Source organism: Cardiocondyla obscurior, linkage group LG07 (assembly GCF_019399895.1).
Source record: "Cardiocondyla obscurior isolate alpha-2009 linkage group LG07, Cobs3.1, whole genome shotgun sequence".
NCBI classification, from domain to species: Eukaryota; Metazoa; Arthropoda; class Insecta; order Hymenoptera; family Formicidae; genus Cardiocondyla; species Cardiocondyla obscurior.
Window position 1 is genome coordinate 4,232,970 of NC_091870.1, and position 25,193 is coordinate 4,258,162.

General features: G+C 43.1%; 4 protein-coding genes across 4 annotated transcripts; 2 read left to right on the top strand and 2 right to left on the bottom strand.

Annotated features, from left to right (window-relative positions):
- The first annotated feature begins 6,741 nt into the window (after window positions 1-6,741).
- On the top strand, window positions 6,742-9,732 carry LOC139104049 (uncharacterized). Its single transcript, XM_070659276.1, has 4 exons — window positions 6,742-7,335; window positions 7,407-7,673; window positions 7,776-8,207; window positions 8,398-9,732. Exons 1-4 carry the CDS (start codon window positions 6,742-6,744, stop codon window positions 9,730-9,732), a joined length of 2,628 nt encoding a protein of 875 aa, XP_070515377.1.
- Window positions 9,733-10,062: 330 nt separating this feature from the next.
- LOC139104050 (uncharacterized) lies at window positions 10,063-11,619 on the top strand. Its single transcript, XM_070659277.1, has one exon. It carries the CDS (start codon window positions 10,063-10,065, stop codon window positions 11,617-11,619), a length of 1,557 nt encoding a protein of 518 aa, XP_070515378.1.
- A 4,135-nt stretch (window positions 11,620-15,754) lies between these two features.
- On the bottom strand, window positions 15,755-16,628 carry LOC139104051 (uncharacterized). The gene is made up of 2 exons (XM_070659279.1): window positions 16,289-16,628; window positions 15,755-16,176 (listed from the first exon to the last, which is right to left on the bottom strand). Exons 1-2 carry the CDS (start codon window positions 16,626-16,628, stop codon window positions 15,755-15,757), a joined length of 762 nt encoding a protein of 253 aa, XP_070515380.1.
- Window positions 16,629-22,130: 5,502 nt separating this feature from the next.
- On the bottom strand, window positions 22,131-24,788 carry LOC139104052 (uncharacterized). Its single transcript, XM_070659280.1, has one exon. It carries the CDS (start codon window positions 24,786-24,788, stop codon window positions 22,131-22,133), a length of 2,658 nt encoding a protein of 885 aa, XP_070515381.1.
- Window positions 24,789-25,193: the final 405 nt, after the last annotated feature.

Consider the following 25,193-nt stretch of genomic DNA (forward strand, 5'->3'; position numbering starts at 1 on the left):
TCTCCTGTCTTCATTCTTCTTATCACCACATTCTTTCTTTTTTTCTCTGTCTCTTTTTTCTCCACTTTTCTATCTAATTTTTTTATCTTTTCTCTAATTTCTATTTTTACTCCCTTGCTGTCCTTCTCTTTGTCACTTCTTTGCTTTTTTTCAATTTTACTTACTTTTTCCTTTATCCTCCTCCATTTTTTCTCTTTGTTTCTTCCGTTTTCCACTTCTATCTTCTTCTTCACTATTTCTATTCTTTCCCTTTGTATTAAAATGAGTATTGCAAAAATGAATTTATACGAAAACGCCGCGGGGATGGTACGCGGTCGTGGCCTGTTGAGATTATACGAAAAGGCGGGTATAATTCCTTCGTGTTAAAGCCACGCGGCGACACGCGGTGAGCACGTGTCCGCCCGATGAGATCTGCACTGAATTTAGGATGAGTTTCCTGAGTTCACGGTTGAGTTGAGAGTTTTGGAGTTCGCACTAAGTTGAAACTGTAAGCACAATTGTATAAATTATGGAGCTAATACGCTGCGAAGTCTTTTGAGTAACTGAGCACGAGGTTCAACATGCCTCGTGCTGCAGGATGATGTCGTCCAGTCGGTTCTTCGAATTTTGCACACGGCGAAGATGCGCTTGCTGAGTTGCACTGTAGACAATGGCTTGAGTTTTCCTGATGAGTTGATCTATGAGTAATCTTCTAGAGTTGCACAAAGAGCTTCGTTGCACACGAGACGATGCTAGGCACAGCTGAGTGAACACTGAGAGAGACTCGAGCCGGCAACGCCTTCGAGAATCGGAGGCAAAATATCGAACGACAAATCGATATCGATCTGTCGCCGGCGATTGGCCACGAGGTGCTGCCCCCGCGGCGGTGACAAAACTAATTACTATTTCAAATCTTTTAACACCCTTATTTCTCGTTTTTCTCTTCTCCATTCTTCTTTCACTTTTCTCATTTCTCCTAATTCCTTTCTTATTTTCTTATTTTCTTCTTTGATTTCTTCTACTCCTGTTTTTATCTTTATTTTTATATCCATTATAAGTTTTATCAGTTTCTTTTTTTTTCTTCCTCCATCAGTGATTTTGCCGTCTTCTGACTTTTACTAAGAAGACTAAATCCCTCCTCTTTTCCTATTCTATCGCTTTTCTTCTTCCTCTTAAAATATTCATCAATTTCTCTTAAACTTCCACTCTTTTTTCTCCCCTCTGTTAATCTTTTTTCTTTTTCTTTATTTACTTTGTCTCTTTACCTTTACCTATCCTTTTCCTTATACCCCAACTCTAACCCTTATTTTACTTGGCCCTTTCTATTCTAACCACTTCTGACTTGCTCATTAAGTCCTTCACACTTTCTATTTTACTCCTTCCTCTTACTCTTTCTCATTTTCACTTTATATGCTCTTTCACTTCCTTTTTAAATTCTTTCTCATATAACCTTACTTCTTTTTATGCTCCAAAACTTTTTACATTTTACCTTTCATCCCTTACCTACGCCCTTTTCTTCCCTCCTTTTTACTTCTTTATATCCCTCCTACTCTTTTAACCATTACTTTTCTTTTTCACTTTCTTCTATTTATACCACTAAACATTTTTTACTCACACCTATTCTCTTTACATCTGTTACGCTACGCTTTGGAAACGTAAGTCCAAACGTCGGCTTAACTAATTACCGATATTTTTCCTGACGTCTAAATCAATTTTTGCGTGCTTCTAAATTAATACAAAAAAATAATTTGTACATAATTTCTTTTTAAAAATAAATTTACTTAAAGAAAAATATCTTCGCTACTGCTACCCATTCTTGTGTTCCGAATTACATATAATGGAGCTGTAATATTTATTTATTTCTTAAATTGTTTTTATTTCTTCCTTGTATTAGCGCCGTTTTTTCATATCAAGACTTGTAACACCCCCCGTTATTAATGGTTAAATGACGGTCTAACAGACTGCACGGCGGCTTGTCACGTATGCGAGTTCGATCGGAGTGTCAGACAACTTGTGAAGTTACCTTGAATTTCTACTAGTTTTATTGAACAAAACAATATTAACAATAATTGTCTTTACAGAAATAATATTAACGCATTTTCCCTGGCAAAAGCGGTGCGGTGTGAACGCAGTTTACCGGACGCAATATTATAATGGTCAAGATTTTGTCGAGGTGCTTTTACGGCGCGGAAACTTGTAGATGTGCTGTCGCGGCGCAGTGACGGCGTCTATTTTGCGGCGGATGGGAAACCTTATGCACGTAGTGACCGGTAGTCGAAAACACTCAACAGAAATAAAGAACACTCGATCCCTAATATACCGATCGTGTAAAAAAATTGCTGTTGGTAACGACAGAGGTCATGACTGAAAGGGCCCAGACTGGATTAATAGCCAAGAATGCTTGGTGGAAGCCGAGAACGCTCGAGTCCGGGGCTGTAGCAATCCTAGAAAACGATGAGCAACAAAGTAGATCAGAGTGTTGATGATGTGCTCGGTGTTCGTCGGATTTGAAGACTGCCCTGGATTTTCCGGATTTCGCAGTTTTATACTCTAAAAAGCGAAATCCGAGATGTTCGGGATGAAGAATAATGCGCTGACGTTTTTGAGGAGTTTGGTGCGGCATTGCTCAAAATTATGCGTGTCGTCGACGGCCGCGTTCGGTAGTTTTCGGTCGTTTTTGGCTCTATCGTGGGAAGTCCATTGTGAGACTCACAATCAGTCTCGCGAGGCTTGCGGATCGTTTTTATCTAGTTACCGCAAGTTTGCTTTATAAGAAAAGGGTTGGAGCGTACCGCGCTCCTTTGTTTTGCTGGACGATAGTCGGACCGACGGTTTAATTGGTGTTTGCCGAATTGAGGCGTTCATAAATTCCTCGTTACATACACTTGTAGAACATAATTCTTGACAGCGCATCATGCGCGCATATGCTTAGCGCTTTTTGTACCTTTTATTAAAATTGAGTTTACCGCAATAGATTTTCCATATGAATAGTGCGGGGTTCTTTAATTAATTACAGATCTCAAAGAACATTAATATTATTAGCACAAAAATATTAATTTTAGTTATTGTCAAAATAAGAATTTTATATTCTGTTTAGTACAAATTTTTACGGACAATGTGTGAACATTGTTTCATGTCTTAATGTTATTATACAAGCTACAAATTCAATCATCTTCTAAAAAATTTTCCATTAACTATAAAGCACCTTATACTACAATACTTTTTTTTTTCAAACAAGCTTTTCTAATATTTTTTTTTTTCCAGCTTGAGGCGATTTCAGCTTAATGGTGTTATGAGTAAATTGAAAAACGAATACCTTACAAAACAACTTCAAATTTCGAAGCATTGGATCACTGGTAGTGTAGATTTAAGCGACATAATGCCGAGTTTAACAATGGTGATGATCAGTATGATTGTGGCATTATGTATCTTAATAATCGAGAGGATCTATTACATACATAAAATTTGATTTAAGAACAATGTTTAAGAAGTTATTAATTAAAATATTAAATTATAATTTCAAAGTAAAAAATAATTTCAAAAAAAGTTTTAATTTTACATATTTTGTAATTGTGTAACGCGGTTACCTTTACCGGAGTAAAGCTCGCCGGAATCCGGGGTACGGACCAAAACCGAGACGTGATTAAATACAAAATTACTTCATTATAGACTACTTCCTAGTGGTTAAATATTTACAGAAGAATTAGGCTTGATGTCGCGAACATATAAATTTGGTAAACGGACTTCAGGCCTTAAGTGAAACGAAAGAAAACAAGTCACATGAACTTAATTGCTCGCACAGAGTAAGAATAGACAAGCGTCCTAGCGATAACGTGTGGAGTGGCGGAAGGGGGGAAGGAGCGTTCGAGCCGTATCGATCGCAACTAACTCTGTGGCTGTGAGTCCTCTGTACGTGTGTACCGGTAAGGCCGCTCGGGTCATGTTGGTCGCAACTAAACTCCGTGGTCGTAAGTCCTCGGCACCTAGTGTACAGGTAAGGCCGCTCAGACCGTGTCGAGCGTGATAGTTTCCGCGGTCGTGAGTCTTCGGTGCAAATGTACAGATCGGATCATTCAGGCCGTGTCGGTCGTAAAAATCCTCCGCGGTCACGGATTCTTGGCGCAAGTGTACAGGAGGGCCGTTTAGGCCGTGACGGGCGTAACAGCGTTTCGCGGTTGCAAGTTTTCGGCGCAGTATGTACAGGTCGGCCGCGGTGTCCGGCGCCGGAAAAGCTCGGTCGAGGCTTGGGAGCGCCTGAGTCTGGTCGGTATTTCTCTCTCTCTCCCCATCCCTCTCTTTCTCTCCCTCCCTCTTTCTACCCCCCTCTCTCTCTCCCCCTCCCCCTCCCTCTCTCTCCTTTCCTCCCTCCCTCCCTTCCTCTCTCTCTCTCTCTCTCTCTCCCCTCCCTTTCTCTATCCCTCTCTCCCTCCTTCCCTCCTTCCCTCCCACCCTCCTTCCCTCCCTCCCTCCTAACTCATAGTGGACTTTACCGCACTTTTTAGCCACGACAGTCGCACAGATAACAAGATCTTTTAGTTTTCCAGGAAATTCACAGAACACCGCCCGAGATCAGCTCGGCACAAACGCACGCAACCAAGTAAAGCACGAGAGCGCGCGTAAGATGGTAGCGTAACCGTTGAGTGGGTAAAAGGAGAGTGGAGCCAACGCAGGTCCCACTTTCTGATTGGCTCCGCCATTTTACGATCATTTCCGGTAGCCAGCCAATCAGACCAGATCGTCTGGGCAATATCGTACATAACGATATCGTACATAACATGTCACATGTCACACATGTTATTTGATGTACAACGTGCATATATGTATAACTTTAATAAATAATATAAAGAAAAAAGTTAAAAATTAATAGTTAAATGGTAATAGTTAAGTTCGAAGTTAATAGTTAAAAATTAATTAAGTGAAAATTTAATAGTTAAAAGTTAAGTAAAAGTTTTATTAAAGTTGTTGTTTAAAAGATCATATAATATTAATATAATAATATCATATAATATACATTTAGAAATATATTTTATTTTATATTTATAAATCTTGTAACGTAGCTTAGTCATACATAGCTAAGAATGAATAGAATTCTAAAGGATAATAGATCGCGTGGAACATAAGATCACTTGAATCTTTATCAGCGTTGACGTAGACAGACCAAAAACCCGTCGCTGCGATGTCGGCATACGATAATTCGGTAAACAATAACGCGATAAGCGATAGCCGCACTAACACCACGAATTTTGCGCTGACCACTATTGGCTCTTAATACTTATGTGAAAACCAATCACGCGATTTCTACCGCCCATCATGGACCACACGACGAAGTCTCAAGAAAAAGAACTTTACTTGCTTGTGAACTGTCTATCTAAAAAGAAGCACTGTACTCTCTAATTTTAACATACGATTCTAACATAATGACTTTTTTAAAGAAATAATAACGTATGGTTAATCTTTTGAGTTATACCACAAAACAATTTATCTTTATATAATATTTATATTTATACAGGGTGTCCCGCGAAATGCAGAAAATCTTTTGAATGTAGGTAGACATTAGGAATATATTTAGAAAAGTTTAGTACCAATTTGTCAAATTCGCGATTTTAATATTTTTACGAATTTTTATAACCGAGCGAATAAGAGCGCGCTCTTAGAAGCGATCCACGCCTAATAGCATTGATTCTGCCCCAGCTTTTTCGTCGCTTAGCGATTGTCCGATCCCCTCTTTCCTCCCCCCTCCCCATCCGTATCTCTTACCTTCACTAGACCCGCCGAAAGAGAGATCAGCCAATCGATAAGCTGGGGCAGAGTCAATGCTATTAGGCGTGGATCGTTTCTAAGAGCGCGCTCTTATTTGCTCGGTTATAAAAATTCGTATAAATATTAAAATCGCGAATTCGACAAATTGGTGCTAAACTTTTCAAAATATATTCCTAATGTCTATCTATACCCGAGAAATTTTCCGCATTTCGCGGGACACCCTGTATAATAGATAGACCTAATTACTAATATATTAGAAATATATTAGTAATAAAAAATATTTATTTTTATACGTATTTATTATAATTAATTTTTCAGTTAAATACGATGGTGACATGTGCAGCAGAAGTGTTCGAGACTCTTCCGAATTATTTTATAAGAATTATACAGCCTGTAATTATTTCGTCGGCTCACGTTATTTCGTATTCTCACTTTATTTCGCCGACTTCGTCGCCGTTATGTTTTTATAACTTCTTATATTTTCCTTTCCTTTGTCGGCATTGTTGATGTCGCGGTCGTTGGCCTCAGTGCCAGGCTAATGCTCAATGCCAAATAGACAAGGCACTTTGTAATTCGTATGTATATTGTGTCTTGATGTGTCTCTAACCGCCAAGCATGTTCTTGACGGAATAAGTTTATAAAAGGTGAGATCGCGTCTCACCGCAGCTCAGTACAATTAAAAATTCGATCGGAAGCGGAGTTCACCGCATGCAGTCCATCGTTGTATTAATCGTGAAATCGCTAGTCTCAACTCCTTTGTTTTCGTCGCGCTTTGACAACTCTTATTTACATGTTTTTTTTTGTGACGAGAATTTTGCTTTCGGAAATAAACTCTTTTGTAACGTGGAACGCGCTTTTTTCCTTTCCCCGTATTTCGGACTGAATTTTCGGAAGGAGATTCCCGGTCGGATACACAACATTTCTGGTCCTTCGAGCCGGATATTTCTTGAAGTTTCGGCAATTCGGTAAATATAGTCATTTCGCGTGTCAGTGATTTTAATCATGGAGAGGCTACTGCGGGATCAGTTTGATCTTGAAGAGCGCATGAACCGTACAGTGGTTAACCTGAAGAAATTGGGCACGAAGCGAATCAATTCCGCGTTGATCGAGGCCTCTATCCAATCTTTAAATGACAAGTGGAAGAAGTTTGAAGAAATTTATGAGAGGCTTCGTCACGATCACTGGGAGGAACTCCGAGAAAGTAAGTACCATAAATCCAATGCTCTGGACAGGGCAGAAGAGATTTTTTTGAGCCAAAAGGCAGACTTAATGGTGTGGAGGGAAGCACTTGAAGGGGCTCAATCCAAGGAAGCTGCGCCAAGGACGGTGGTGCCGGGTCCCGCTCGAGCTTCTTTACCAAAGGTGCACATTCCTGCGTTTTCGGGGTGGTATGAAGATTGGCCCGAATTTCGAGATTTATTTCAATCGCTTATTATAGAAGACCTCACGGTGTCAGATGTTTCTCGATTTCATTACTTGAAATCGAGTTTAAAGGGCGACGCACAGCAGCTCTTACGGCAATACCAGCTGACCGCAGAAAACTTTGCTCCGGCGTGGGATAGATTATGCGAGTTTTACGAAAATAAGAGATTGCTCGTACGCTCTTTTTTCTCCAACTATACCGCGTTGCCAAAAATAAAGTCCGAGTCGGCGACCGACTTGCGCAGACTTTACCACGCACCGGTACTGTAGGTTCGCTGGCGGGCATCAACCGCCCCATTACCTCAAGCGAAGACCTTTTCGTCTTCATCACAGTGGAGATGCTCGACATTAAATCTCGGAAGGAATGGGAGTCCGTAACGGGTGAGAGTGCTACGCCGCCTTCGTATGAAGATCTGAGACGGTTCATGGAGAAGCGTCTACATACTTTGAAAGTTTTGCAGCCGGAGAAGTCATCCTGGGAATCCAAGGCCAGCGAGCGGGTCGAAAAGCCGGTAAGGGCTCACCTTGCTCGGAAAGATTACGTCAAACCCGAATGAGAACGATGCCCATTATGCAGAAAGGATCATTTCGTGATACTTTGCGACGTGTTCAAGAGGAAGAACGCTGCCGACCGCAAAGCGTTCGTTCTTGCCAATGGCCTGTGCCTGAATTGCTTGAGCAGACACAGAGTCGTAGACTACCTGTCCCGGCGCACTTGCACCGTGTGCGACAGAAAACATCACACCGCCTTGCATGATGCATGTCGCGCGGAGATTACGGAAAGTGGTGAATCTTTGTCTGGTGCGCTGGCTCACCAGGTCTCTCACGAGCCCCACGAAAGGATAGCAGTGTTGCTGGCTACGGCGCGTGTTGCCGTGCGGGATGAGTTCGGCGTGACTCATCACGTCCGCGCGTTGATTGATCAGGGATCGGAAATGTCATTGGTAACAGAGAGCTTGGTTCAACGGCTGAGATTACCAAGGGAAAAAGTGAGTCTCGCAATTTTTGGCGTTGGCGGTCGACAGACTGGAGTGGCGCGTGGCCGAGTAAGTTTGCAGATCTCTTCGCTCAACAATGAGGCGGAGTTAAATATTCGCGCGGTGATACTGGCAAAATTAATCGTTTACGCCGGGCTATCGACTGCTGCCGTTCGCAAGTGGCCGCATCTCCGCGGTATTACTTTAGCCGATCGAGATTTTATGTCAAACAATAAATTAGAATTATTGCTCGGCGCAGACGTTTTTGCCGCGATTTTGCGACCAGACTTGGTGCGGGGGGCGTGACCCCATCGCTCAGGAGACTAGCATCGGTTGGATCGTTTCTGGCCCTGTGGGCCATGAAATACACGCGGGGGCACGCTCTGTGATGTGTTGCGCGATAGGCGATTCATTATCGAGGTTGGTGCGTCGGTTTTGGGAACAGGAAGAATTACCATTAAATCAACTTGCAGTTTCCGCGGAGGATGTTAAATGCGAAGAATTTTTTGAAAATTCTCACTCTCGTAATGCTTCCGGAAGATACATTGTGCGGATTCCTGTACGTGAGGCGGTCCCGAACCTTACAGGCACGCGTACCTTGGCTCGCCGTGCTCTCTCCGGAGTTGAGCGTCGCTTTGCGCGAGAACCGGAGTTCAAACGGCGATATGTGGAGTTCATGCGAGAGTATGAACTGCTCGGGCACATGTCGCCCGCATCGGATGTATCGAAATCCATGCGAGCATGTTTTCTCTCACACCATGGAGTCTTCAAGGGCAGTGGGCCAACGGCGAAGCTTCGCGTCGTATTCAATGGCCCCGCGGCCTTGACCGGAGGATCGTCGCTTAACGGGAGTCTCTTGGCTGGCTCTAATCTTTTGCCAACATTGGCGGATGTGTTGTTGCAGTGGCGCAGACACGCCTTTGTCTTCTCTGCGGATATTGAGAAGATGTACCGCCAAGTTGAGGTGCATCCGGACGATCACGACCTCCAACGCATTCTGTGGCGGGAATGCATTTCTCAGCCTGTCAAGGAATACAGATTGAACACCGTCACATACGGGCTGACATCGGCGCCATTTCTGGCCATCCGCGCATTACGGCAGCTGGCTCGTGACGAAGGAGCTCGGTTTCCTCTCGGTGCAAAGACACTCGTGGAAGAAACGTACGTCGACGATATTCTATCGGGCGGTGAATCGGTAGAGGAGGCGTTTAGAGGCATATGCGAGCTGCGAGGGATGTGCTCGGCGGGCGGAATTCCGTTGAAAAAGTGGGTTGCCTATGATGTTTCATTACTTGAGCACATTCCAGCTGCTGATTTATCGGTGCCGGGAGTTCGTTCGTGGGACCCTGAGGTCAATCATGCAGCGCTGGGGTTACAATGGCATCCTAAGTCGGACGACTTTTCCTTCAGCATGCGTGTGCAGCCGGCGGAGATAATTTCCAAGCGCACGGTGCTTGCGCAGGCAGCTCAATTGTTTGATCTCTTGGGATGGTTGGCGCCTGTTGTGGTGAGAGCAAAAATCTTCATCCAGGGACTGTGGTTGAAGAGGCTCGATTGGGACGCTGCTCTGGATAGAGATGATGAAATTTTCTGACAGAGATACTTGGAGGCCCTCCCGATACTGGCTGAGCTGCGAGTTCCTCGCTGGCTTAGATTGAAGACGCTCGGCGAATTTGAAATACATGGCTTTGCCGACGCTTCGGAACGAGCCTTTGCTGCCGTAATTTATCTTCGGTCTCGTCTTGCCGGGAAACGTGAGTGGAACTTCGTTCTTATAATGGCGAAAACTCGAGTGGCCCCTTTGAAACAGATATTTGTTCCTCGACTCGAGCTGTGCGCGGCCGTGTTGTTGGCGAAGGTGACCTGTCACGTGCTTCTTTAGCTAAGATTGACATCGGCCCCGGTTCATTTATGGTCAGATTCCATGGTCGTGCTGGGATGGTTTCGGCGTCACCCTTCGCGGTGGACAACCTTCGTGACCAACCGAGTGTCAGAGGTGCAGCGGATTTTGCCAGAGGCGGTTTGGCATCATGTGGACGGTGCTAGCAATCCGGCTGACTGTGCCTCTCGGGGGCTGGATCCCGGAGAACTGAAGACATTGAAGCTTTGGTGGAGAGGCCCCTCTTGGCTATCGGGTGCCTCTGGTGAGATGGCCCGTGAGGGGGTTATGTTAGAGGAGGCCGATTTGCCCGAGGCTCGGATCAAGAGTCATATTTGTGACGCCATGAATAAGCCAAGCGATTCTGAATTTCTGCTCAGGTTTTCTTCATTGTCAAGGCTCATGCGTGTTTCTGCATGGTGTCTTCGTTGGTTGCGGTCCAGGAACGTTACGGTGGCCCATGATTCTTCAAGGTTGGATGCCGTCGAACTTCAGCGGAGCTTGCTCACGTGGCTGCGCGTGGTCCAGACTGCGCATTTCTCGGCCGAGATGAATTCGATTGTTTTAGGAAAGAGCCTCTCCCGGAGACACTCTCTTTCTAAACTGATTCCATTTCTGGATGACCAAGGATTGTTGCGAGTGGAAGGAAGGTTACGACATTTTTTGCTGTCCTATGACGAAAAGCATCCTGTCATTTTGCCGAAGGACTCACATTTCACTCAGCTGGTTGTGGCCGCATGTCATGCTCGAGTGTTGCACGGAGGTGTGCAGCAGACCTTGGGATTTTTTCGTCGGCGGTACTGGGTGCCTGGAGGCCGTTCACTAGTCAAGGGTCATATCTTTCGTTGCGTGCGGTGTGCGCGATGGCGGACGGCAGTACCACAGCAGATCATGGCTGATCTTCCCGCCGCCAGATTCCGACCTTCGAGGCCTTTCTTACACACCGGCATCGATTATGCCGGCCCTATTATGGTGCGGACTTCCAAGGGTAGAGGACACAAGGCTACCAAGGCATTCGTTGCGGTTTTCATATGCTTTAGCACTCGCGCGGTGCATGTGGAGCATGTGGTGTCCGACTACACGGCGGAGGCGTTTTTTTCAATCTTCAGACGCTTTGTCGCGTGGAGAGGCTTGCCACAGGCTATGTACAGTGACTGTGGCACCAATTTCGCAGGTGCCGAGGCTGAGTTTCGGCGACTCTTCAAGGCCGGCAGCAAGGAAGTAAGCTCCATTTTTAGCGCCCTGGCCGAGGAACACGTTCAGTGGCGCTTCAACCCTCCGGCCGCTCCTCACTTCGGTGGTCTTTGGGAAGCAGCTGTAAAATCCGTGAAACGTCATCTTCGACGGGTCATTGACGAATCAACGTTGACGTACGAGGAGATGTCTACGCTCTTGGCTGGGATAGAGGCGTGCTTAAATTCTCGGCCTCTCTCACCCTTGAGCGATGACCCAGATGATCTGTCCGCCCTGACATTTTCTCGTCGGATCCGCTCTCCTGAGCTTTCCGGAGCCCTCTCTCTTGGACGTTTAGGTCAATCGCCTCTCTCGCTGGCAGGAGGTTTAGCAGATGCAAGACCAGTTCTGGAAGCGGTGGTCGAATGAGTACCTACAAGGACTTTCGTCGAGGCCAAAATGGTGCTCCCCTATGCCCGCACCTTCTGTTGGGCAGCTGTGCCTGTTAAGAAACGAGCTATCTTCCCCTGCGAGGTGGCCTCTTGCACGGATTACGGCAGTGCACCCCGGAAGCGATGGAGCGGAGCGGGTTGTTTCCGTGCGTATAGCTCGGTCTTCGTTTACCAGGCCCATTGTAAAAATTGTACTCCTCCCTGGAGCGAATTGTTCAGAAGTGAAATTTTCCGGCAATTAAATCGGTTTTTTTTCATGTTTTTTCTTTTTTGTGAAGTTCATAACCGCATTGTAGTCCGCCCTCGGACTTCATCGTGCTGTCCTCATACTCATTTCATTTCAATTCATTCTTTGGTTACATATATTCGCGTGGCCTGGTCTGTGTTGTATTTACATCATTAGTATTTTTTCGACGGTTCAATTTATTAATCATAATTAATTGCTTGCGATTATTGTTTCTGAAGGAAGAGAATCTTTCTAATTTCGCGTGTATCTTCGCGAGGCGGGCGGAATGTTCGAGACTCTTCCGAATTATTTTATAAGAATTATACAGCCTGTAATTATTTCATCGGCTAACGTTATTTCGTATTCTCACTTTATTTCGCTGACTTTGTCGCCGTTATGTTTTTATAACTTCTTATATTTTCCTTTCCTTTGTTGGCATTGTTGATGTCGCGGTCGTTGGCCTCAGTGCCAGGCTAATGCTCAATGCCAAATAGACAAGGCACTTTGTAATTCGTATGTATATTGTGTCTTGATGTGTCTCTAACCGCCAAGCATGTTCTTGACGGAATAAGTTTATAAAAGGTGAGATCGCGTCTCACCGCAGCTCAGTACAATTAAAAAATCGATCGGAAGCGGAGTTCACCGCATGCAGTCCATCGTTGTATTAATCGTGAGATCGCTAGTCTCAACTCCTTCGTTTTCGTCGCGCTTTGACAACTCTTATTTACATGTTTCTTTTGTGACGAAAATCTTGTTTCGGAAATAAACTCTTTTGTAACGTGGAACGCGCTTTTTTCCTTTCCCCGTATTTCGGACTGAATTTTTGGAAGGAGATTCCCGGTCGGATACACAACATTTCTTCAAGAATGTACAAATTCAAGCGCTACTTGCAAAATGAACAACTTTCCGAGGGATCCTCATCGTTTACATATATGGCGGGCAAATTGCGGCTTAGAAAATAAAAAATTTAATTATTGCGCTGCATTATGCAAGGTACGTTATATTTTTTCTATTTTTATATTGTTTTATAAATTACTAAATTGAATAATTGCAGTTATTAAATTAAACACTTATATTTTTCAATTTTATTTCACGGCTATGTGGGAGAAATCACGAATTGATGGAAAAGAAATTAAAAATTTCTGTGGTGCCTACAATATTTGAAGAACTAGTAATCCAGCAAAAACTTAAAAGAAATATTAATGGTAAATTAAAAAATCTGATATCTAATTGATAGTTTATGTATAGGGTGCGTTCACGGAAACACTATCTGCGCTATTTAGCACTATCTTTTTCTTTTTTTCCTTCTCTAAAGCCACAAATTAGAAGAAAAAGATAGTTGCGAAATTGCACGAATAGTGTTTCCGTGAACGCACCCATAGAATATATGTATCAATATGATGGATTATTGTTTATACAGGGTGTCTCAGCCCATGTGTAAAATCCTATACAGATAGGTAGGTTTTGGGGAGATAAGTAAAAAAGTTCTTTAACGTTTTGAAAAATTTTCAATACTTATTGAGAAAAAAATTAATTTGTCTGGCGCAAAAGCGACAAGGAAGCTACACGTGAGTGAGCGCGATAGGCGACGGCACCATTTCTAGCCATTCGCCTGTCGCGTTCACTCGCCCGCAGGTTCCTTGTCGCTCTTGCGCTAGACAAATTTATTTTTTTCTCAATAACGGTTGAGAATTTTTCAAAATGTTAAAGAACTTTTTTATTTATCTCCCCAAGACCTACCTATCTGTATAGGATTTTACACATAGGTTGAGACACTCTGTATATATAAATTAGTAATTTGTTTTTTTTTTTGTTTAATTTATTTGTAATTTGTAATTTTTTTATATAAATTTTGTAATAAAAATACAAAAGTTCTTACAACAAAACTTTTTACAACCTTAATTAATACCTTTTTTTTTAATGAGATTGGGGAATGCATTTACGCACGATATATAGGTGCCGATTACCTATATCTGTGTGGGACTCCTGCTAGTTAAACTACCCACCAAACCCCTTTCCTCAATTCCCGCTGAGTATGGATCTTCCTGTGCTCATAAGATAAGACCTCAGATACATGATTATTACTTCCTTAGATCAGATCAAGCCTTGGACTTGTAGAGAAGGTAAAGTCCTCTTCCTGAATCGGGTTTAAATACAAAAATCGGAGATTACTCCTCTTCCGCATGGAGGTTTTAAGTACTTTATTGCTATTATTATCATTTCAGATTTTTTCTGTTAGCAAATCCGGGAGGCTACCCGAGCACAGAAACCTCGCCAAGTCTACCAGAGAAGAGAAAGAGTCTTCTTGATTGACAATTTACTTAAGATCTTATGTTCGGTACTGAGGGCTCGCCTTTGTTGCAAGCGCGTGAGCGAGCCGGGCAACTAAAACCAGTTTGGCGCCACTTAGACTCGTCAGCGCTCTTTCAGCTTGTCCTTAGTGCTGATTCTGGCACTCAATACCCAGATCCCATTCTGCGGAATACTAGAGTAATGGAAGGATGGAGTGGGAAAAGCACAACTGCTAGTATAACCGATTCATTCTTGCGAGTTGTGCTAAATTTATTTATTTAATAAATTTGAAAACCATAACATCAAGATTTATAAATCATAAATTGCTCATTATCGAAGTCGGGGATGAACCCGCGATTCTGAGAGGAACGCAATAAACAAAAGAAATTTCACACCGGCTATAATTTAGCACAAATCAAATTCGGAATGTGAAGAGAAATTACGCATACGGTTCGCAATAGGGTAAACGCAACGCACACGGAACGCGAGAAAGATACGCAACGCAACGGAACGCGAGAGAGATACGCAACGCAACGCGAGAAAGATACGCAACGCAACGCGAGAAAGATACACAGCGCACGCAAGAGAACGCAAAAAAATACTTTGGGCTGCCGGCACGCGGCGATAAAATGCCCACTTCCCGGTACCCCACCGAGAATGGATCGGCTTCCGAACTTTCCTAACACGCGCGCAGGACGTGTCACGACACTCGCGAATTCCTGCTCGAAACTCCCCCCTTTCACCCCGGGGCTCCACGCAACACGCTCGCAAATACTCGCCGCACGCCGTCTTCACGTGATGGCTGCGACTTGACGTCCCACGTCGTGATAAACACGGCACTCCGCCGATTACAGCTTTTTCCCTCGGTGGCTGAATACACCCGGAGAGCCGGTATGGTCCCACGGCGCGGCGGAATTCGTCGTCGCCGTCCTCGAATCCGCGCTGATGCGGTACTCGCGCCGGCACCCCGTGCTGGTCACGTGATCGGTGGGTGATCGGCAGCTCCTTGCCGATTTTCTCAAAAGAGCTGTAGCTCAGGATTGCCAGCCCCTGGCCGGAACTTGTTTATTAAAACATGATTAATTTTTCGATACCGGGCGACTCCTGGCCTTTCGTCACGAAACGGCACTCACGGTACGGCACGTGATAACCGCGTGCTCAACAGCTCGCCGGTCGCTCTCCCTCGTCGTCAGTCCCGCCGGGCGGAAAATTCATGTGAGACTCGCTCGGCGAAATCACTCAAGCCCTTCACGGGCGGAAAATCCATGGGAGAAGTCTTCCCTGTCGGCGACAGCCTCCGCACTACCTCGTCGTCGGTCCCGTCGGCAGAGTTCGGCACCTCGGTCTCCGTGCGACTAACTTGAGACTCGCGAACGGGCCTGTTGCCAGGCCAACCGCGCCAACACAATACTCATTACGGTGTCGGTACCGCCAATTTTCGCGAGTCGGTAAATCGCCAGGTCGGTGAGCCGACACCGAAACCGCGAGATAACGCAGTTTTTCGTTACAGAGTATAGTCTTTAAGTGTGTGTGTCTACCCTGGGGGAGGCGGTTCTACACCACTTTCTTCTCTACGACTTTTTCCAATTTATTATTATTGAAAGGCCATCAGGTGATTTAGAAGTCTAGTGCTTCCGTCCAGAGGTAGTGACTCATTGTCATCGCAATCAGAATAAGAAGGTAAAACAGTTACTTCTCCTCTTCTAACTCTTTCATCATTTTCTTTTTGTAGCATTACCTTCTCACAGAAGGTGGCAAAGGTTTCCTCTTTTTCTTTGTTTTCCATCGTTACTTGAATAATTCTATCCAAGCGTAAATTGGAGCCAATCTTAGAGACAAGTTCTTGTCTTTCTTCATTGAATGCTGGGCACTCCATGACAGTATGCTCGGTAGTCTTCTCTGGCCTCACAGTGATGACACTTGGGCTTCCTTTCCTTTCCAAGACGGTGCAGGTACCTTCCGAAGCGTCCGTGGCCGGTGAAAATTTGAACGATTCGGAAGATAATATGATTGCTACTGTACATAGTCCATTGTTTCAAGTTATCTTTAATAGTCAAAATGGTTCTAATTCCCGCAGTATTTGGAGATGTAGACAGGTTTTCCTTCCATTGCTTAAAGATTGCCTTACGGCCCCGTTCTTTCAGTCTGCTTCTCATTACAACAGAAAGGTAGATGCCTCTATCTTTCCATTCTTGTATTATTTGATATCTGCCAGCTCTTTCTTTCATTACGAAGTTGAGAAAAGGCGAGCCAGCCAGTAATGTTGCCGCGTTGTGCGATACCGTTCTGTAGCATCTAGCCTGCCTGATGGCCAAATTCCTTAAAATCTGGCGAATGGTCCTTTCAGATTTCTTATTTCTACTAGTAACATCCTTGGCGAATATAGGTGAACCATACGTAATCATGGATTGTACCACGTTTACATACAACTTCCTAATTCGCCTATTAGGTCCTTTTAAATTAGGCATAAGCCTTCCAAGGGCAAATAATGTCTTGTGAATTTTGGGGGCTAGCCTCGCAAAATGTTCACTGAACGTCCATCCGCTATCCAACGTTAACCCAAAATATTTTATGTGGGCGTCAATCTGTACTACCGTGCCATCAACTCGCAACGTTATGTTGGGGGAACAGCGACTTTCCTTTCGTGGAAAAACATTGCCTCAGTTTTGAAGGATGAAACTAGTAGGCCCATGTTTTTGATTGTTTAGACAACACAAGACACTTCTAGTTCAGCAAGTGCCAAGTTGTCCGTCCAGTTCTGTTTTATTGAAAGGAGTAGAGTGTCATCCGCATATCATATGGTTGAGCATCCAACAGATAACGCAGTTCTAAGAACTTTGTCAAAACCGATGTTCCAGAGCAAAGGGCCTAGTACTGAGCCAACCCCACAGTTGATCGTTCTTTTGATGGTTTTGCCTTCCCTGTTCACGTATGTGAGGTTTCTTTTATGTAAATAATTCTTGACAATTCTCTGTAAATAGACAGGGATGCCAAAGGCTTGGAGAGCCTCAGTTATGACCATTCAGGGGAGGGAGTTAAAGGCGTTAGAAATATCAATTGCTACTGCCAGTACTAGTTCCCCATCCTTGACTGCACCATCCACAGTTTCCCTTACTTTTGCAATTGCATCAATTGTGACCTTCCATTCCTAAAGCCGTACTAGTTAGGGTGTAGGTTACCTTCAACACTGAAAGATGACTCCATGTGCCTAATCAGTCTGGCTGCTATCACCTTTTTTAAACAGTTTATCCAGCTCATCTAAGAGGCAGATTGGGCGATATGAAGAGGATGAATCAGGTGCCTTTCCTGGTTTAAGGAGTAAAACAAGCTTAGCTTGTTTCCATTCCGTAGGGAAATATCCCTTCTTGAGACAACCATTGACAATCCCACAAATCTATTTACTCAAAAATTCTTCGGCAGCAAGTTTAAGAATTTTGCCAGGAATACCGTCCGGACCAGGTGCTTTGTTAGCTCCCAGTTTCATAATATGGTAAGCTAGCTCTTCTTTCTCTATATTCCAGCTTTCATCCTATTTATAATGGCCATCTATTTGTTCAATAGCGGGGCCATTGTCCATGGGAAAAAACGTCTATGATTTTTAGGAGTAGCAGTGGACATAGCGTTTCAACCACCGGGGCAGTCCAGGGGCGAATTTTCTCCAAGACTATTTTATATAGTTTCTCCCATGGATCATTTTCAATGGTATTTAGAAGATCCTCCCAGTTTTTGGCCTAAGATTTGTCAATTGCTTTCTTAAGGGTCATCTTTGCGTCCTTGTACGCTTGATACCATTCATGAATGATATCCTGGTTTCTTTTCCTCGAGCGGACTTTGGAGAAGCCTTTCCTAGCGAAAATACCTTTTTGTCGTAACTCGGTTATTTCTTCATTTCACCAGTAGGCAGCTCTTTTGGGCTTTCCTCTCTTAGCTTTGGGCATGGAAGCATCGCAAGCAACCTCAAAGGTTCTCCTGAGCCATGCAACTCCTGCTGTTGGATCATCATAGTTGGCTATAGGATCCTGCCAAGTGGCACCATCTAGGGATATTAGCAGTTCTTCTTCATCTAATTTGGCAATGGACCATTCCCTGTTACCAGTGCAACTGGAGAAATTACTGACCCTGAGGTCAGGAATCAGGTTCATGCAGATATATTTGTGGTCCAACAAAGTTTCTGTGTCTTCCACTTTCCATCCCATGATATTTCTGCAAGCCAAAGGAGAGGCCCAGGTCAGGTCAACGATAGACTCTCTCTTTCAGGCTATGCAGTTACTTACTTTCCCTTCATTGAGAAGGAATAGTCTTTCCTGTGCAGTCCAATCTTCTAGACATCGGCCTTTTCCATCCGTACCCGGAGAGCCCCAAGCCACATTTTTGGCATTAAAGTCTCCGGCCAAAACAATATGTTCAGATTGTACAGTTTCTATAGCTGTAGACAATTGAGCCAATCTGTTCTCATAGATTTCCAGCGTTAATGCCGGTGACAGGTATACGCAAATAATTACATATTCCATCCACGTCACCCCAACAAATCCTCTTCTTGCTTTCCACAGAGCGCAGGGAGGGGAACAACCGTTTTAAATGATGGCTGACAAGTTCAGTAGACCTTCGACTCAGTTAGAATAATCCGAAGGAATTTTATAAGGTTTCGAGATCAATGTGATAACTGAAAACCTTTCAGCCATTCTGTGTAGTAGTAGGTCTTGGGCCTGTCTGCAATGATTAAGATTTGTTTGTATAAAACGTATCCCTCTTTCCTTATTTCGACAATTCCGTCCTTTATTTCCACTTTCCCTTGCTTGGGAGAGCAAATGGTTTCGTGCATAGTTAGTTTTAAGGTTAGTTGTATCTATATGCAAGTAATATTATTTCATTGAGTTCGGGCATCATGCCGGGCCAGAGCGCAGATGGCCACCTTCCCCCGGTAGTTAAAAAAAAAATTGTAATTTATAATTCATAAATCATTTCTAACTCATTTCTGCTCAGTGCATCGTGGCCATTGCCATCGCAGAAACGACACGTTACCCTCCGAACAGTCGCTTATCATCTCCGTAATCTGCCACAGCCACAGCGACTATTAATTAGCCGAGCATTCGTGGTCCATCCGTTAGTTAAATGCATTGAAATAGCCTTTGTCCGCGCCTGCTTATTGTATGATCACGAAATAATAATTATTCGCAGGTAACCGCTAATGTTAGCGGCCCTTTCTCTATCCGCAACCTGGGGACGCGCTTGATTGCATGGGTATGCCCGTCAAGAAAAAATATGGGAGAGACATGGGTATGTCATCAACTTTTTCCTTATCTGTCCAGTAGTGTAAATACGTATAAAGAGGTTAGCTTTACCTTTATTGTAATGCGCCACTTAGGGCAGGTTTTCTCGTTGGCGAGACCTTCCTAATTACTGCCGTCCTGGACGAGCAGTTTTTTTCCGCAATCTTGTGATTATAAGGAGCCTTCTTGGCCGCACATGCAGGGCATGCCGACTTCTGGGCAGAGGAATCAGCAGTTCTGTGCCCAGTTGCTCCACATCTATAACACGCACGGGTCCATCCAATTTGAATGTGTCCAGCAGCTGTTAGACCATTCGCTGCTTCCACTGGGCATTTCACCCAAGCGGTTCTCATTCTATCAGCCGAAGCTTTTAGTGGCATTACTCTGAATAAGTTTGCCTTGCAGCCTGTAATTGCCTCCAGAGTGGAGGCAATCTCTCCTTCATTGACTGAATCGTCAAGGCCTTTTAATCTAACTTCGGCCGTCTTTTTTGGAATGTAAGGCGTAACGTCTTCGTCATTGTCGAATATTTCCTCAAGAACCGACACGAGTCTTTTCGCTTTGATATTCGAATCCTCGCCGTGGATTTCAAATAGCAAAGCTCCCGTGACGGCACGCTTGGCGCGCATATCCTTGATGTCAAGTAGTTTAAGGTCGATCTTTCCCTTGGCAGTGGCGATAACAGCCGCTCTCCTTTCAGCAGGGCAGTTAATAATGACTGCCGCTGACTTGGGGACTCTTTTTGAATCAACCCTCTGTAATCCACGAGTAACATTTTTTGTTGTTCCATTCTTTGTTGAAGCAGGAGCCTTAATATTTTCTGCAGTCTTCTGTCTGCGCTTAAAGACCTTGGTCCAAGGAACCCTGTCCTGCTCAGTGGAAGCATTTTGCCTAGTAGCCTCATCCGTTTTGCTGCCTTTGGAGACAGGAGCCATAGACTTGTCTTTGACGTTATCAAGGGGAGCCGGTGCAAGGCAGCCCGTCTGTGAAGAGGCCTTGCCTACCTCATTGGATGTTTTTTGCCTTTTATGTGCAGTATCTTCCATGGTTTCGATTACCTTCCTTTTTGCCATCTCGCTTAGAAAAGCCATTGTGCGGCAAGCCGCCAACCTTAGAGTTTTGGCCAGGGTGCCTTTTAGCCCTATTGAGACGGTGGCCACTTGAAGGACATCCTTCATATCCTGTAGTACGTTACTTGCCATATCCTCTATTGTCGACACTTTTGCCTCAGAGGCATACGTTTGTAATAATTGTGACAATTTCTCATTGTTTCGAATATGTAACTTGGCAGAAGCCGCCGTCCTGTGCTTGGCATCCTTGCCAAGCAGTGCCTGTTTTAAGAAGTCAGTTTCGTCTGATACCCCATCGTGTGAGTTAGAGTTTGTGGGTGTATGTGCCTCCAGAGTGACTCTGCATTTTTGTAATGCAGAGTCAATCCGTGGGGGAGACCCAGACCCCCCATTCTCCGAACAGTCCGCCATCCTGTAAGAAAGTAAAGGAAGAAAAAATAGATTAGGATGCCATGCATGTGGGGTAGAGTATGTGACGTGGTATGAAGAAGCAGGAGAAGAAAGTGGTTGAAAAATGGGGAAAAAAAACGAGTAAAAAAACAAAAAAGAAATTGTCAAGCATCAAACAAGATTTTAATATGTAATGTGAGAGAAAAGTAATTCAAGGTCTGCCTCAAGTACAATAAACGGCAGTTCATAATGTGGGTGGAAGACATAAATGCATGATTCCAAAAAAATAGCGGGGACCGTTGGGGGATAACCGTATAGCAAAGTTATACGGTCAAGCAGTTGAAGATAAGCAAAGGAAGGCTGCGGCGTAGGGGGTGTTTTGTGACGATGTCAATCATTTACGATTCACACCGTGGTTTGCAATTTTAGTCTTTGATTTTTATTTGTAACAACGTTTTTTATACACCGTCTATATGTGATTATTAAATTACTATTCTAGTGTCTATTTTGCGCTTTTAATTTATACGTTTCTACATCGAGTCGCCGCGTATAATAACGACAACGCCAGAAAGCGTATGATTCCCGCACAACGCCGAGAACGAACGATTCTAAATCGAGTCGCCGCGTATAATAACGACAACGCCAACGCAAGGAATCGACGAAAACTCGAACGAGTGGAGACACATATTCGCGAATTATTCGCGGTGTAATTTTCACGATAACGCACTTTCGGATTAGATCTGAAATCGTATCGCGAACCTCGACAAGACTGCGATTCACTTTGCGATATTACGTGCAGACACGAATATTGTCAGCGACTGACTGACTCTCGCTCTCAACTTAGTCACCGAACCATCGACTCTCGTTAGTTTTAGAATTGAGCATAAAACGGGGTATATCGTACGTTAATTGGTAGGCTTCGCATAAAGAGAAATGTCGCGATTGGTCGCTGAGATATTCAATAGGCGCGTCGAAACCTTTATCTCGACGTCGCGACATTGTAAATCTTAAAACAATGTGTCGCCATGCTGAAGTGAATTGCGTCTTTGTCGGAATTTAATGAAAAAATCTTATCTGTTTCTAAGTCGTGCACGACCGCTTAATACGCTTTTATTGTTCTACATAACATTCTTCCCCCGTTGAGAGGGTACCGATCAACCATTTATTCATATTTTCCGTCATACATTGTTCATTCGCTTGTTATATAATCGCCATATACATATAGAACGGGTACAAATATTTATTTGTTGCATAGAAGAGGACACAAACATTTCGTAGTTCTTTTTAGTTCGCCATGTACCGTTTTTACGGTAGCCGCTCGGATTGTTCCGTCCTCTCCAGGATGAAGAGTTGCAATTCTGCCCAGCAACCATTTTATACATGGAAGGTTTTTGTCTTTGATTAGGACCATGGTTCCAACTTCGATTTTAATACCGTCTTTGTTCCACTTTGTCCGTTGTTGTAATTCATTTAGGTATTCCAGATTCCAACGGGACCAAAAATCTTGGCAAACTTTTATTATATGTTGCCATATAGACAATTTATTATTTGGAACAGATACTAAATCAATTTCGGGCAAAGTAGTAATCGGTCTACCGATGAGACAATAAGCGGGAGACAATGCATTCAAATCGTTAGAGTCCGACGACAGAGAAGTAAGTACGCCGAGATGTAAGTAGGCCGAGATGTAAGTAGGCAGAGGAGTAAGTACAGAGAAGTAAGTAGGCCGAGAATTAAGTACGCCTTCGATTTCTATGACAAAAGTATTGAGTTTCTTGAAAGTAAACAAAGTGTCGCCTACTACTCTCTTGAAATAATGTTTGAAAATTTTTACAGTTGATTCCCACAATCCGCCGAAATGTGGGGCAGCAGGCGGTATAAAATGCCACGATATTTTAGTGTCAGACGCATATTGTAATACTAATTTTTTGTGTTGTTCTGAATTAAGTAACGCGTACAGATCTTTTAATTCGTTGTTTGCGCCTACAAAGTTTGTACCGTTATCGGAATATATTTTTTCTGGTACACCTCTTCGAGCGACAAAACGTCGCAAAGCTGTTAAAAATCCGTCCGAAGAAAGATCGTTCACTACTTCTAAATGTATGGCCTTAACAGCCATGTATATAAATACGCATACATATATTTTTATTTTTGATCGGTTTCGATATTTCCGTTCTTTAATATAGAACGGACCACAATAATCTATGCCTATCTGTGCAAACGGAAACGTTTGGCGTACACGAGCAGGTGGGAGATTTCCCATTTTGTATTCTACTGACTTTGCTATAAAGCGGTAACATTTTACGCAATTCCGAATTATTTTTCTGACCTGATTACGTCCATCGAGTATCCAAAATTTACGTCGTAAGAGGAAAAGAGTTGTCTGTATGCCCGAATGAAAATGTTTTTCATGTAATTCTCGTATGATTTTGTTTGTTAAATGATGCTGACTTGGAAGCAAAATCGGATGATTCTGTCCGAAACTTAAGTCGGACATCTGTAAACGACCGCCGACGCGAATTAAATCCCTATCATCCAAGAAAGGATTTAAGTTAATAAATTTGCCGTTATAAGGAGAACGTGCATCCTTTAAATTTTTAATTTCGTTAGAGAAGTATAGTCTTTGTAAAATTTTTAATATACGCGTCTCTGCTTCTTCTATTTCTTTAGCGCACAACAGACCGAGATTTTTTGTCTTAAATCGGAAACAGTAAGCGACTATACGACATAATTTCGAGAAAGAGGCATATTTTTTAAATATTGTTGGTTCATTAAACGCTATTACTAGACAAGTATTTGGTTTTAATTCCGGTATATCTATTTTTTGCAGTTTTCCGTGATACCATTTATTTTCATTTTTCTTCAGCCAAGATGGACCTTCATGCCATAACTTATTTTGTAAAAAAATATTTGGTAATTGACCTCTCGAAATTACGTCAGCCGGATTGTCTTCAGAACGTATATGTTTCCAATCAACCATGTTTGCGAGTTCTAATATTTTGATCACACGATTAGCTACATAAGTCTTTAATAAGTGTGGCGCTGTTTTAATCCAATGCAACACAATCGTAGAGTCACACCAAAAAACAACCTTTTCAATTGAGATATTAATCATTATTTTAACTTCGGCAAATAATTTTGCTAATAGTAATGCCCCGCATAATTCTAATCTTGGTGTTGTGACAGGTTTTATCGGTACTACACGTGACTTAGAACATAACAATTTATTATTAATCTTTCCGTTCTTTCCGATCGACCTGATGTAAAGACACGCGCCATAACCCACGTTACTCGCATTGCAAAAACCGTGTATTTGTACGTGAAAATAATTCTCAACTAGTATCTTACGAGTATCTACCAAGATGTTATGTAGATTTTTTAGTTGTTCCGCGAATTCTATCCATTCTGTATATATGTTTTGAGGAATAGATTCGTCCCAATATATACCCGCTCGCCACACATCTTGCATTAACCTTTTTGCTTTCATAACTATTGGTCCTACTAAACCGATCGGATCGTAAACTCGCGCTATTTCAGACAAAATTTTACGTTTAGTTAACGTGCCGTGATTTTTGACGGGATGAGCCGAATAATAAATTTTGTCGTCATAAGTATTCCAGGATACACCTATCGTTTTTAATGACTTATCATCGTCTAATGTCAAACTCTTATGTATCGCTTCATCCGATAAGTCATTGATCACTCGTAAGTCATTTGATGCCCATTGTCGAATAGTGAAACCACCTTTTTTGAATAACTCGATCACCTCGTTCTTAATATCCCGTGCCTCTTTGATCGTATCCGCGCTTGTTAATAAATCGTCTACGTACATATGATTCTTTATTATTCCGGCTGCTCTTGGAAATGTATCATATTCGTCGTCCGCGAGTTTATGCATGGTTCGAATCGCGAGGAATGGAGATGACGAGATACCGAAAATTAACGTATTTAATTGATATGTGCGTACTTCGTTATTTTCACGCCACAGTATTCTCTAATAACGGCGATCCTCTTCGTTTACAAAAATTTGTCTATACATCTTTTCGATGTCTGCCGAAATTACGTAAGAATATAAGCGGAACCGAATTAAATGTGAGACAAATTTGTCTTGTATAGTAGGCCCGATCATCAAAATATCATTCAGTGAAATGCCGTTGTTTGATTTTGCTGATGCGTCAAATACCACTCGTACTTTGATTGTTTTACTAGACTCTTTGATAACTGCATGATGTGGCATATGATATCCATTATCATCAGGATTTTCATCTAAAGACATGTGCCCTAAATCTTTATATTCATTTAA

What these genes read in the sequence shown, in the direction of transcription:
- LOC139104049 (XM_070659276.1), top strand. Translation starts at nt 6,742, where the DNA reads ATGGAGAGGCTACTGCGGGATCAGTTTGATCTTGAAGAGCGCATGAAC. An exon ending in ACGAAAATAAGAGATTGCTC is followed by an intron (nt 7,336 to 7,406) that starts GTACGCTCTTTT and finishes CGACTTGCGCAG; the next exon opens with ACTTTACCACGCACCGGTAC. An exon ending in GCGAGCGGGTCGAAAAGCCG is followed by an intron (nt 7,674 to 7,775) that starts GTAAGGGCTCAC and finishes GACGTGTTCAAG; the next exon opens with AGGAAGAACGCTGCCGACCG.
- LOC139104050 (XM_070659277.1), top strand. Translation starts at nt 10,063, where the DNA reads ATGGTCGTGCTGGGATGGTTTCGGCGTCACCCTTCGCGGTGGACAACC.
- LOC139104051 (XM_070659279.1), bottom strand. Translation starts at nt 16,628, where the DNA reads ATGCCTAATTTAAAAGGACCTAATAGGCGAATTAGGAAGTTGTATGTA. An exon ending in CAGACTGAAAGAACGGGGCC is followed by an intron (nt 16,177 to 16,288) that starts GTAAGGCAATCT and finishes GACTATGTACAG; the next exon opens with TAGCAATCATATTATCTTCC.
- LOC139104052 (XM_070659280.1), bottom strand. Translation starts at nt 24,788, where the DNA reads ATGCATAAACTCGCGGACGACGAATATGATACATTTCCAAGAGCAGCC.